This window comes from Chrysoperla carnea, chromosome X (assembly GCF_905475395.1).
Source record: "Chrysoperla carnea chromosome X, inChrCarn1.1, whole genome shotgun sequence".
NCBI classification, from domain to species: domain Eukaryota; kingdom Metazoa; phylum Arthropoda; class Insecta; order Neuroptera; family Chrysopidae; genus Chrysoperla; species Chrysoperla carnea.
The window spans coordinates 22,269,079-22,283,508 of record NC_058342.1 but is presented as its reverse complement, the minus strand read 5'-3'; the positions used below and the strand labels follow the sequence as shown (position 1 = coordinate 22,283,508).

At 30.1% G+C, this 14,430-nt stretch overlaps 1 protein-coding gene across 1 annotated transcript; it reads right to left on the bottom strand.

Moving 5' to 3' along the window:
* Positions 1 to 200: 200 nt before the first annotated feature.
* On the bottom strand, positions 201 to 13,279 carry LOC123303010. The gene is made up of 5 exons (XM_044886104.1): positions 12,884 to 13,279; positions 10,289 to 10,729; positions 3,797 to 4,210; positions 1,477 to 1,669; positions 201 to 794 (listed from the first exon to the last, which is right to left on the bottom strand). The coding sequence occupies exons 1-5, from the start codon at positions 13,277 to 13,279 to the stop codon at positions 421 to 423; spliced, it is 1,818 nt and encodes a 605-aa protein (XP_044742039.1). The 3' UTR covers positions 201 to 420.
* Positions 13,280 to 14,430: the final 1,151 nt, after the last annotated feature.

The following is a 14,430-nucleotide window of genomic DNA, read 5'->3' as shown; positions in this document are numbered from 1 at the left end:
TTTTAGCGTTTGGAATCGTTTTCATCACTATTAACCGAATTATGAATTTAGTATATTTACGATCAATTTAAAATGCATATTATTTTTGCAAATTGCATATTTTTAATTTCTTATAAATTTCCTGACGCTACAACCAATCGAATGCAGAAACCGCATTCAAATTCGTCTTACTGTTCAAATTTTCGAACTTGAGTGCTTCGTTTCCGCGACTATCTAGTGGTTTCTTTTTTTTCTACCGTGAGGTAAAATAAAAGGTCAGTCGCCAAAAAATCGGGTTGGGCCGCTGCTATTCAACACATCAGTTTGTCACTCAATTTTTCTATAAAAGTCAATTTTCACTCGAAAAACCGTGAGCGTTATTACTCGAAGTATTGCTTGAGCTTTTTTTCTTAAATCTGCCATCTGATCAATTAATCGATTTTATAATCGTTTTAATCGTTTTTTAGATTTTTTCGAACCAATTATACAATCGTTAACTTTAATACGTGGTGGACTATCCGACGGTGATACTTCACGTGAATTATCTATTGAGTAACGTGATGACTGTTGTTCGATACTATCACTTGTGTTTGATTTAATACTATTGGCGAAAATTAATGTACGTCGTACTTTATTATTATCTTTTCGATAATTTGGAATGTTTGTAGCGGGAATATTCGAGAAAATTGATGAATTCGAGATATCGGATAATGTAGACATTGAGGATGCTTCGTTTTTAAATGAAATTTGTTGTTGATTTGGATATGCTTTGCTACATGGTGGAGGTACAATTGGCGCACGTAACTTTTCCAAATCTATAAAATATAATTCATCTTTAATTATTGCTTTTCAATTAATATTTTCAGAAATTTATCTTGAAAATGAAAACAAACAATTAGAAATAAACTGAGTTAATTGTTGAAATACAATGTATAGACAGTGAGTACGTATTCAAACACACTTTAGAGTTCAAAGTGTGGGCCTCGATAAAACAACTCAAATATAGGATGGTTTCTAACAAAGCCTGTCGTGGCTGCACATCTCCCCCCCCCCCCCTTTTTAGTTGATCTTTACCATTTTATGTTTTTTGCATTATGGGTGTATTCCGTAATATTAACCAGCATACTGGTCAGTGCATATGACGTCATAAGCCGACGCCATACTGGTGAATAATTCCGAAATATACTGGCCAGTGCGTGTATATGTATATTCTTAAATACAATTAATTCTTATTGTATTCGTCAATTACGATTAAGTCTTTTTCAGACGTTCTTATTCCTTCTTAATGAACAATAAATAAATTTTTCTTGTACAAACACCCGGTGAAAACATGTACGCTGTCATGTCCGTTTTACCAGTACAATATGGCGTCGATTTCTGACGTCATGAGCACTGGGCAGTATACTGGTGAATATTACAGAACACACTCTATATGTATTGTTAAAATAAAAAAGGATGAATAATAAAAATTTAAATTGAATTGAATTGCTTGCTTACCTAAGTTTTCATCATTTTTCATATGATATTTATAAAATTGAACTGAATGGCACATTGGATTAAAACATTGATCACAGTAGATAAATAAACAGCCTTTTCGAGTACATCGAACCACATTATTTAGTACAATGGCCGGATTTGAACAGTTTATACAACGCTGTAACGTTTCATTTGGTAGTAAATTTTGTGATAACTGAAATATTCAAAACAAAATTAAATTTTTGTTTCTCTGGAACATTATTTAAGGTAGTATAACATTGGCGAGGTTCAACTACTTATTATACTATGTATATATGAAATATACATAGTATATTAAGTTTAGTCCCAAGTTTGTAACGCTTAAAAATATTGATGCTATGAACAAAATTTTGGTACAGGTTTTCATAAAATCACCTAATTAGTCCATTTCTGGTTGTCTGTCTGTCTGTCTGTCTGTCCGCCTGTAATCACGATTACTCAAAAACGAAAAGAGATATCAATCTGAAATTTTTATAGCGTGCTTAGGACGTAAAAAGGGAGGTCAAATTCGTAAATGAGCAACATAGGTCAATTGGGTCTTGGGTCCGTGGGACCCATCTTCTAAACCGTTAGAGATAGAAAATATTCCTTATCAAAAAATAAACAACTTTTGTTTGAAACATTTTTTTGTAAACGTCACTGTTTACTCACGAGGGCATACATTAGATGCAAATTTTATAGTATGTATTAATATGGGATTATCAGTTATTTATGTTTGACATGTATAGGTATATTTGTAAGGTGATAGAGTAATCAACACTGTCTATACATGGTTTTTGAACAATTAACTCAATTGTTTGATTTACTACTTTTTTTAATTTATTCAAAAAATTATAGATCCCTTAGTTAACCAAGAAAAAACAGATATTTTTCTGATCGTTTTGATGATTTACTCGAAATTTGCAATTTTAATCCTTGGAAACAGTTTTTTGGTGAATTTTTCACAAGGTCACTAGTTGAAGTTACGTGAAAGTTTTCATTTCACTATCTTTAATAGTTTTGGAGAAAATTAACACCAAAATTTTTTCCTAATTTTCGTCCTCACAGGTAAACAGTGATATTTAAGAAAGAATGTTCCAGACAAAAGTTGTAGTAAAATTCTTTATGAGGAATACCTTTTACATTTAAACTTTTATTCTATCTCTAAAGGTTTACAAGATGGATCATTTTTCATTTGATTGCATGAGCAAAAAGTTTCCATTTTAAAATTGGCATATCTCTGTCAACTTCAAAGCTAGAAAAGCAAAAATAACAAAATGCGCACATTTTAATCAGCTTGAACTTTTATTTAAACTTTTTTATTTATTTGATGCATAGTTTTTTTTTTAATTTGTAAAAAACTGATTAAAACCTCCAACTTGACCCCCCCCCCTCGGTCGAGTGGTCGATTTTTTGGTTCAAAGTTTTTACAAAATTATAAACAACTGTGAATACATTTCACAGATGCAACACTTTTTTCCTTTTAGATATCTAGTTTCATTGTACTATTTCTTCTGATCCAATTCCGATTGGTTAACAGATCAGTGTTCATACCATTACCATATGAACAGGTCAATCAACCCTGTTGGAAAAAATATTTGAAGAATGAATAAGTCTTAAAAACTCTGAAAAAGTCTTAGAAACTCTGAATTTCCAAACGTTTTTGGACTGTTTAATTCAGAGTTATTCAGACTTAATCAGTTCAGAGTTATTCACAGTTAGTAAGACTTTTTCAGAGTTTTTAAGACTTATTAAGACTCATTCTTTCTTCAACTATTATTTCCACCAGGGTAATATAGGTAACTACACCGATTTGTTAACCAACCAATCAAAATTGATATCAGAAGAAAGATAATTTGATTACGAAAATAATGGTATAGGTTTGCCTGAAAAAACCGTTCATGGAAATATTGATTAAAATTTATTTAGTTAAAAATAGCCATAAACACTTTTGGATTGAAAAACTTTGATAGGCGTCTTTATAAATCAATAAAATTTCATAAAAATATGTCTCATCTGGTTATCAGATGGGTGAAGATCGACCTTATACCCAGGGGCGTAGCTACCGCCGTATGAGCCTTATCAAAGACTTTATTGCAAAGTGAAATCAAGAGTAAAATTATGATCCTATTGTAAAATAACTTATTTTAAAATCGAAGGGGGTCCAAAGCTTCATTTGGGCTCCCCAACTAATTTTATACAGGGCCCCTCCAATGCGAGCTAATCCACTGCTTATACCGTCTCTTTTAGACTAAATTTACCCATACTATTCTCATTTAATGCGAGGTATAAAAATTGAAAACAATCATTTAAAATGAATTACCTTAAAATATTTCAACCATTTACGTTTATTTGGACTAACTTCTGGAGTACTTTGCGATGATTTACGTGGTAATAATTGATTCAATTCCAACAATGGTATTTCCTTTAAACTTTTCTCAACACTATGTTGTAATAATGGCGCATGTTTATTTAGCTTTGACAAATCGTTTGGTGTTGATGTCTTAAAATTATTATTATTTAATATTTTCACATTTTCCTTATAAATTTTCACATTATACAAATAATTTAATCGTATTTGATTTAAAGAATCGGTTTTACGTATTAGTTGACTCGAACATTTACACACACAATCTAATGCAGATAAATCGATTGGATCCACATAACTTAGAATTTTCTTGCAAAGATGTGAATTTGATGATTTTACGATAAATAATTGAAAGAAATCCGTACGATTCTGGTATAAATTATGTGATACTGGAGTCCCGATACGTGATAATGTCAAATTTTCAAAATATGTATGAAAATCTTTTGAATTTTCTTTTGAGGTTGTATTTGTACTGAAAAATCCACTATCACAAGGTGTATTCATTTTCTTTTTGATAATTAAATTTGTTGATAAAATTTAACATACATTTTTTTTTCAATTTTAAAGATTATAACCAATAATTTAATTTTGAAGTTTGCTTAGCAAAAATTGATTGATCAATATGCATAACCTTGAAAATGATTTAAGAAAAAAATGCAAATAGTAGAGTAAAATTACGCCTTGTGTATGGATTAAAAGTTCGGGCACCGAAACTTTGGGGTTTTTATTTTAGCATCAAAATAAGTATTTTTTCAAAATTTTTTACTTTCCCGGAGTGGTGCAACATGTTTAATTATTTCCATAAAGTGTTAAATTTTCCGTTTTTCGCAAAAATATGGATCAAGGAGTCATTTTACGGGCAAGCCATTTATTATAAAATCGAAAGATAATAAAAAATGCTACAATTTAAAAGAAAATTTAACCTCGTAGGACAAAATGGCATAAAATTTAAACAATTCACTAAATTGGAAATTTTGTCCGAACTATTTAACGGATTTCGCTAAAATTTTAACCGAAAGTTGTAAGTAATAAAATCTACTATTGGTATTAGTTTCATTAAAATCAATCAAATATTTTTCAAGTTACAACCAAATGAACTGTTTTACCATATGTATGTATTCATATGTATATAACTGGAGGGGATGGAACGAAACCCCCCAAAAAAATATGAGGAGTAGTTCTTAACATTGACTACAAACCTACCAAATTTGGATATGCACCGATGTCTCCTTTTGCGAATATAAAATAATAATGATAAAATTTCTGAAAAAAATTTCATTTTTCACGCAATTTTGTTGGTTAAACATGTCGCACCACTCCGGGAAAGTACAAAATTTCAAATAATACTTATTTTGATGCGAAAATAAAAACCCCAAAGTTTCGCTGCCCGAACTTTTAATCCATATAACAGCCTTTTTTTGCTTAGTTTTACTCCAGTAAAATTAAGTAGGGCAAATAGGGGAGATTTACAAAAATACACAGACATTAGAATACTATGGAGTGTAGAGTAAAAGGAGCACTCTCTCATATAGGGCTTCACTTTCAAAAGTGTCCATGATAAGCTGTTAGATTATAGTTCCAAAACCAACTAAAAAGGCGCTGATGACCACTGATGATTCGATGTAAGTTTCTCTATCCTACTCTAATAACTTGTTTAGTAGTCTATCCTACTCTTATTACTTTGAGCACATGTTTTAAAATGTACATTTATTTATTCTTATTTAATGCTTTACGACGGACACTTTTTATATACAGAGATGGTTCTCCTTTTACTCTACACTCCATATGGAATACTTACAATTTTAAAAAAAATTACTGAACTACCGAAAAAAATAAACTGAAAAGTATGAAATAAAAAAACTTGAGAAGTAAAGCTCAGACGTTTTTTCATTTTCGGTTTTTGAACGTATCAAATATTTATAAAAGTGTAAAATGCGAGCTATAAAAGGCACTTCCTTAACATTAAATAGGCTTTAAAAATCGTGAAAGCATATTATTTTTAGACAAATGTATATTTATAAAATATACATCAAGGTAAATTTAATTTAGTCCTAAGTTTGTAACGCTTAGAAACAGGGCCGGATTAACAAGTAGGCAGAATAGGCAGTTGCCTGGGGCCCCCGATTTTAGGGGGCCCCCAAAAAATGAAAAAGCCTTCTAAAATTTTCTTACAAACATAAAATTCTAGAGAGTGAAAGGAAATATAATCAGAACTGAAAATAAATTTTACTCAAATAAATAAAACTCAATTGGCCGCATTCAAAAGGCGACGACCGACGAACTAGACAAAGTTCCTAAAAAGGACATTTCCGACTACTTTGACACAACTTATAGTCATTTGTATAAGATTCTAATGGAAGATCAATTAGCCGATGTATTTCTTAACACAGAAATAGCTCTTCGGATTTTTTTAACATTAATGATCACAAATTGTTCTGCCGAACGATCCTTCTCGCAATTAAAAAAAAAATCGAAGCTGCTGAAAGAGCTACAACGCGGCAAGATCGATTCGAGATGTTAGGTATACTTTGCATTGAGCCAGATTAAGTTTGTATTTTTTAATCGAAAAAAGAAGGGAACGGACGTGAAAAAAGGGCCCCCAAGTTGATGGTTGCCTAGGGCCCCGTTGAGGATTAATCCGGCCCTGCTTAGAAATATTGATAATACGAACAAAATTTTGGTATAGGTGTTCGTAAAATCATTTAATTAACACTAATTTTGTTTTCAATCACTGAACATCGCTTTCTCTCTATATTCTATACTTGTAATTAGTTTGGTTTGTTTCGATTGTTAAAATATTATATCTTACAATATTTAATTTGTTTGTTTGTTTCGCTTTCACGCAAAAACTAATGAATGGATTTGAATGAAACTTAACAATAATATACCTCATACGTCAGAATAACACATGAGCTATAATTTATAAAGACATATTAAAAATAAAAATTAAAAAGATTTAAATTAAACTTCTCTATCCTTCTCTAATAACTTTGTTTAGTTATCTATCTATATACATGGTATTTCAACAGTTAACTCAGTTAATTGCTTGTTTTCACTTGGTTATATATATATATATATATATATATATATATATATATATATATATATATATATATATATATATATATATATATATCTATGTTGTGACCAAGAACCGTAAGTATTATAATGTGCTTTTTAGAAGTAGATACTGGAAACTATGTCTCTTTGCGTGACTAAATGGGTTCTTTTTCTTCTGTAAGGGATTATATGTGTCATCATTCAGTACAAAATTATCAATTTGAACTATTATATTGACAGAATAGCGATAAAAAAAGGAAATCGAAACTAATCACGAGTAACAAAAGCAAACAGTGGAACATTTTTGTTTTGATTGACATTCTACCAGGCCCGTGTGCAGGAATGGTCCAATGAAGGGGATCAAACTTTTGTTCGCCATTGATGTCATACAGTCAATAAAACAAGAAATTATTTTTTCGAGTAAGAGAACATTTAATTAAGTCAAATATTCGGTCACTGGTTTTCAAGTTAATTCGAGGTACAGAAAAAAAAACTTTTCCAAAACTCGGTGGGCATCAACTTCTACATCGCGATGTATATTGATCGAGGACTTAACCGTTTAGCTGATCTTCAAACATTGCCGATCTAGTGCTTCGAGTGAATTTTTGGCCACATTTTCGCTAAAGTTGAATTACGTCAGCCTAGATCATACGGAAATCATCGTACAAAATTTAATATTCTAGTTCAAAAAGTCGAGCAAGAGTTTTCATCAAAATTTTTCATTTTATTTAGAAAGAGACAAGCAAAATTTGATAAAATATTGCTATGATTCGAAATTCGATCTCTAGTCTTCAACTGAATCAGTCTGTATATTCAAGCGTTGAGTCTGGTTTAGTTTTCTTTAAATCAAAATGTGTTTCGAAGCATCAGCTAGTTCGATAGCCTCGCCAAGATCTAGAATTTCTGTTTGAAGTACTCGACTCAAAGACAAAGTCAAAGAATGTATCGAGCTCAAAATATGCATGGATATCTGATTCGTCAGTGGAAATGCGGCTTATAAATGGGTGCATTCACAGGACTATGGGTGCATCTGTTAGTTCAAAATTTATGTGGACAGATTCTTAATGGGAGGGGGTTTGACACCCAATACTCCTCCCTTGCGCACAGGCATCGTATAACCTCACCCTATTATTAATGCGGCTCTGTGCTGAAAGAAGGATAGGACTATAAATATTTTTTACTGTTATATTAATTAAACCATGGAAATTAATTTTAATCATAACTAAATTTTAACATAAAATGTTTCATAAATATTATTTTCAAATTTAACAGGCCTTTTTAGGTCTGTAATTATTTTCTGTAAAAAATTCGATTATTCAAGTGATACTAGAAAATTGAACTTCTATGGACTGTCATCCTTGATAAAAAAATCCAATTCATGAATCGCAAATTTCCAATTCAACCAATCGACATGAATAGCATTCAATTGGGAAAAATTTTCAATTCATTCCAACTGAAACCAATTCAAAATTTCAAACGGAAATTTAACTGAAATGAATCGGATTAATTTAAAAAAAATTTCCAATTCATTTCAATTGAACTCCGATTCAATCCGATAGAACTTATAATAACTTTTTTATTGGTCTCAATTCATGAATGGGATCGAATTGGAAATTTTATATTGGGTTGAATAGGAATTAATTGGAAATTTGACTTTTTTACCATGGAAATTAATTTTAATCATAACTAAATTTTAACATAAAATGTTTCATAAATATTATTTTCAAATTTAACGGGCCTTTATAGGCATGTAATTATTCTCTGTAAAAAAATCGATTATTCAAGTGATACTAGAGAAATTGAACTGAAATTTTTTCTACGTATAAATCAATAAAACTTCATGAATTATAATAAATTTCGATTTTTGGCCCAATTTCCTAGATCAGTTTTTTGTATTTTTAAAATAGGTATTTTCGACTTCCAAGTAGTCATCATCCGTAAGAATTAGCTAGTGATTACTCTTATTATGAATGTTACTCTTTGTTAATTTGGTGGCGGATTGCACAATGATATTTTCGTGTACCTACAATTTATACTGTTCACAGTATCTGTCAAATTGTAGTATCAGTGGCGCTAGCCAATCAACTTCCATCAGTTGATGGAAGAAATTTCCTAGCGCCACTAATACTATAATTTGACAGATACTGTGAACTGTATAAATTGTAGACATACGAAAGTATCATTGTGCAGTCCGCCACCAAATTAGCCATGAAGGTTATAAAGAAGGAGAACGATCGCTACTTGCTAAAGCATTAGCGCATCTGTCCCTGAAAATTTTTAGAATTTATAGTTCATTTTCAGCCACCAGCCGCGCTGTCGTCGGTAAGTAGTATATTAGCGCACAACAGCCCGCATTTAATGAGACAACTTAGCGATCCCAGCGCCTCACTTATTTTGTCCATATTTTAGGGACAATATTTTCTATTGCGATCGTTCTCCTTCTTTATAATCTTCATGAAATTAGCAAAGAGTAACATTCATAATAAGAGTAATCACTAGCTAATTCTTACTGATGATGACTACTTGGAAGTCGAAAATACCTATTTTAAAAATACAAAAAACTGATCTAGGAAATTGGGCCAAAAATCGAAATTTATTTCGATATATCCTAGAGTTCTCATTTATAATCTTCGATAATATTTATATTCATGAATTATGTAAATGGTTAATTACAACCCTGGTGGAAAAAATATTTGAAGAAAGAATAAGAAATTCTGAAAAAGTCTTAGGAACTTTGAATTTCTCAACGTTTTCGGACTAATCTAATTAGGAGTTATTCAGAGTTCTTAATACTTTTTTAAAGTTTCTAAGACTTTTTTAGAGTTTCCTAAGACTTATTCTTTTTTCAAATATTTTTTCCACCAGGGAAATATTACATGAGAATTATTTATTTTTACCATGGGTTAGTTTATGTCTCTTCATCATAGTAAGTTGTCTAAACTTTCTATCACAAATATCACAGACGAAGGGTTTGTCTCCAGTATGAATTCTTTGATGTTGAACTAAGAGGTGCTTTTCTTCACTATGAATTCGTTGGTGTGCAGTTAAACTTGACTTATGCTGAAAAGCTTTATTACAAAAACCACATAAAAACGGCTTTTCTTGTTGACGACAACGATGACTTTTTAAAGAGCTTTGATGAATGTATGTTTTATGGCATATATCACATGAAAATGGACCTCCTCTGGCATGATATCGTTCATGGCTAGTAAATTGACTCTGCCGATAAAATAACTTATTACAGATATTACATAACATTGGTTTTTGTCCAATATGACTGCGTTTATGTAACACTAAATTGCGTTGAAGTTTATATTTACTTTGACAAATGTCACAGGAAAATGGTTTTTTGCCATGCATCTGTTTATGATTCAATAACTCACTTACTTCATTAAAGCTTTTATTGCAAATAGGACACGAAACTTCCTGTTCATCACTTTCACTTGAAGAGTCATATGAAAATTCGTTTTCTTTATTTTGACCTTGATGTGTTTCTAAATCACTTTCATCCGATGTTTCATTTTCAACTTTGATTTCTGTTTTAGGTTGTTTTTCAAGCATAATATTTCCATAGTTGATTATCGTCAAATTTTCATGAATTTGTTCAGATTCCATATCACTGCTATCTAGTTTTTCATTTTTAATTCGTACATTTTTTAATGTAACACTGTCTTCTAAAACTTCATTTTTAATTGGTCGATGTTCCATTGTAAAGTTATCTTCTTGAACTTCTTCAATTCGTTCATTTTCCATTGTAACACCGCTATTTTCTAATATTTCATCTTTAATAATGAGTTCTGTTGTAGGTTGTTTTTCAAGTTTAATATTCTCCTCATTGATTAAAAAATGATTTACATCATCAAATGAATTACTTGCCATTTTCGTTATATATTCTATTTCTCAAACTGAAATAAATATGAATAATACATCGAAATATGAATTAACATCCTCAATTGAATTATTTTCATTCATTTTCTTTATATAATAAATTTCTTAAACTGCCTCTTACCTATTGTATCAATTTTGTTTAAATTTTTATTTTAATATTAATATTTTTTATTTATATCACTTTTAATTGGAACTCAATGTTAATGCTTTTAATTTCCAAGAATTATTTGACATGTTTTCGAGAGATGTTCGTTAAGTTTGTTTGTTTCTCATATATTCAAATTTTATATTGTTGAAACTTACTTTATGCGCATGCTTTTTTATACCATGTATATATGAAATATACATATTATACCATGTATACAGGGCGTTCTGTTATTGACTGCAGATCGTTGGCCTACAGAATAAGCTCATAAAGACGAAGGAAAAAGTCATTTACCAATTTTGGATCTGAGCCCTAATTTGGGCGCTACAGGTATGACAAAAATTGATAAAATTGTAAATTCACTGGCTATCATTCGATAACCCGTAGCCAATGATAATCAGTAGATATTATGTATATTTTATTTAATAATATTAAACTAAAGAAGGGATATGAACTGATTTCAATTGGATTATATTATTTTGAAAAAAACATTTAAAAAAAACTATTATATTATTTCATTGGTTTGGTCAATTCCCACTTTTTTTTTATTATTATATTTTTGCAAGAAAACATTAGATTCTTAGTAAAAAACAAATAATATCACAGAAGGAGTGTTTTTAATTTAGTCCCAAGTTTGTAACGCTTAAAAATATTGATGCTACGAAAATAATTTTGGTATAGGTGTTCATAGAATCATCTAATTAGTCCATTTTCGATTGTCCGCCCGTCCGTCTGTGAACACAATAACTCAACAACGAAAAAATATATCAAGCTGAAATTTTTACAGCGTAGTCAGGACGTTAAAAGTGAGGTCAAGTTCGTAAATGAGCAACATAGGTCAATTGAGTATGATATTGATAGTATCTTGTAAACCGTTAGAGATAGAACAAAAGTTTAAATGTAAAAAATGTTCCTTATAAAACAGAAACAACTTTTGTACGAAACATTTTTTCGTAAACATCACTGTTTACCTGTGAGAGCGCAAATTGTAAAGAATGTATGTCATGGCTATGTCACATGGTTATACATGTGTTACATGTATGTATGTGTAATGTGTCAGAGTAATCAACACTGTCTTTACATGGTATTTCAACAATTAACTCAGTCATTTGTTTGTTTTCACTTGTTTATTTATATACTTATAATTTTAAAGAAATATTTATCATAGAAAAATTATATTATTCAAAGTTTATTTGATATATAAACTGCGAATAATTATTATTCAAAGTTTATATTTTTACTGTATCTTCCGCGTAGGGCTTGATCTAGCTATATTTAGCCGCCCTGGACAAAAATAATATTTGCCGCCTTTTACACTAATACCAAGTACAGGGTGTCTATTTTTAGTTAGCATATACTTGAAACTCGATAAATAAATTTAATCAAGTAAAATAATTCAAATCAAAAATATTAGTTTCCTCAATTAAAACCTCACTCTGATTCATAACTGACAAACATTATTATTATTATTATTATTATTTATTTTCACCATAAGATACAAACGTACATAGGTATAGTCAACATGAAAATTAAATAAATTAAATTAAACTATATGGGCACGACGTTACAATATGCTTCTTCAGCTCACGTTTAAATTTTGGCATGCTCTCTATGTTTTTTAACTCTACGGGTAGATTATTGTACAATTCACTTCCAATAATTTCCGGAGAGTTTTTGAACTTTTGCAATCTATAGTTTGCAATATGCAAATCATTATTATGACGAGTGTTATAATCATGTATTTCATTTCTAAGTGGTAGGTTTTGATAATTTTTTTTGATAAATATTAATAGCTCGTAGTAATAAATGCCATAGAATGTTAGCAAATTATTCCGCTTAAAATGATTAACGCATGATTCTCGATAATCAAGATTAAACATGAGCCGAATAATTCTTTTTTGGAGTATAAATATTCGTGTGCATTCTGAACATTGTCCCCATAATATTACACAATACTGCATGGCAGCATATACAAACGCATAATACACAGCCAATAAAGCTTCAGTGTTATGAGTTTGTTTTAATTTTTTGATATAAAAATAAGCCGTGCCTAACTTTTTACACACTGTATCAACATGTCGATTCCATTTCATACCTTCATCCAAAATTATACCTAAGGATTTCATTTCGCTTACTTGCGTAATCGGATATTTTATTGATGACGTAATAACTGATGCATCATTAACTTTATTTTTAAAAACTAAAAAGGTTGTTTTAGTCACGTTTATAATTAAATGATTATTTTTGCACCAATCAGCAAATTGTTGTATTACAATATTCATTTCATTCATTAAACTATGTATATTATCTGAAGATAATATCACAGAGGTATCATCTGCATACATTAATAATTTACCATACTGTATAAAGGACGGAAGGTCATTTATGTAAGTCAAGAACAATAATGGTCCAAGATTTGAGCCCTGTGGAACTCCAATGTTGACACAGAGTGGGCTTGATTTTATACCTTCAACATCCGTTATTATTTTTCTATTATCTAAATAGGACATAAGCCAGGAAAGTGGAAGTCCTCTTATCCCAAGACTTTCTAATTTATTTAACAAAAACCTGTGATTTACCATGCCGAAGGCTGAAGTTAAATAAAAAAATAGTGATAAAACATATCTTTTTTTATCAAGTTCTTTTAGAACATGATGCGCAAATTCATTACTTGCAGAGCAAGTAGAGTGTTTGGGTCGGAATCCATGTTGGCATTTAGTCAAGATGTTTTCCGTTTCTAAAAACTCAGAGAGTCTATTGTACATGATTTTTTTAAATTTTAGAAAATTGCGGTAGTAAAGATATAGGTCGGTAATTTTCAGGCTTCGACATTTCACCTTTCTTAAAAATTGGTTTTATCATACTGGTTTTTTAAATATCAGGAAATATCCCACATTCAAAAGATAGATTGTAAATATAAACTAGCACTTCCGCTAATTGGGATAGGTAAGTTTTCTTTTATAAGTTTAATAGGTATTTCATCAACTCCACATGAAAATTAACTCTTTAAATTAGAAAGTTGTTCTTTACAAATACGCAAACATTTTTTTTTTTTTTTTAACATTTTTATGTAAACCGAATAGTTTATAGACAATAATTGATAGCAAAAATCTAGATTTTTGTGACTTTGTTAATTCAATTTGAACAAAAATGGTCTTTATAGAAAAACGAACCACTGTTGACCTTATTGGAAAAATTTTTTTGACTCTTGCTTGCGCAAAAACAATTATTATACGAAATAACAATTTTGATACGAAAAAACAATTTTTGATAAAACTATTCAGTCCGTTTTTGCCTAAATTGTACGGTTTGCGGAAAAATAATGTGTTCATATATCGATTACTAGTTAAGGTGTAGAGTGAGCTTGTGAAAATCTATGTCACGTTTAATGTCTGCGTAAGATGTGTTTATTTTCCGAGTTTCAATTTTTCCGCATTTGTCAACTTAAAAAAGCACCCTGTATAGTGTTTTTTCAATATTTTATTTTATTTATTAT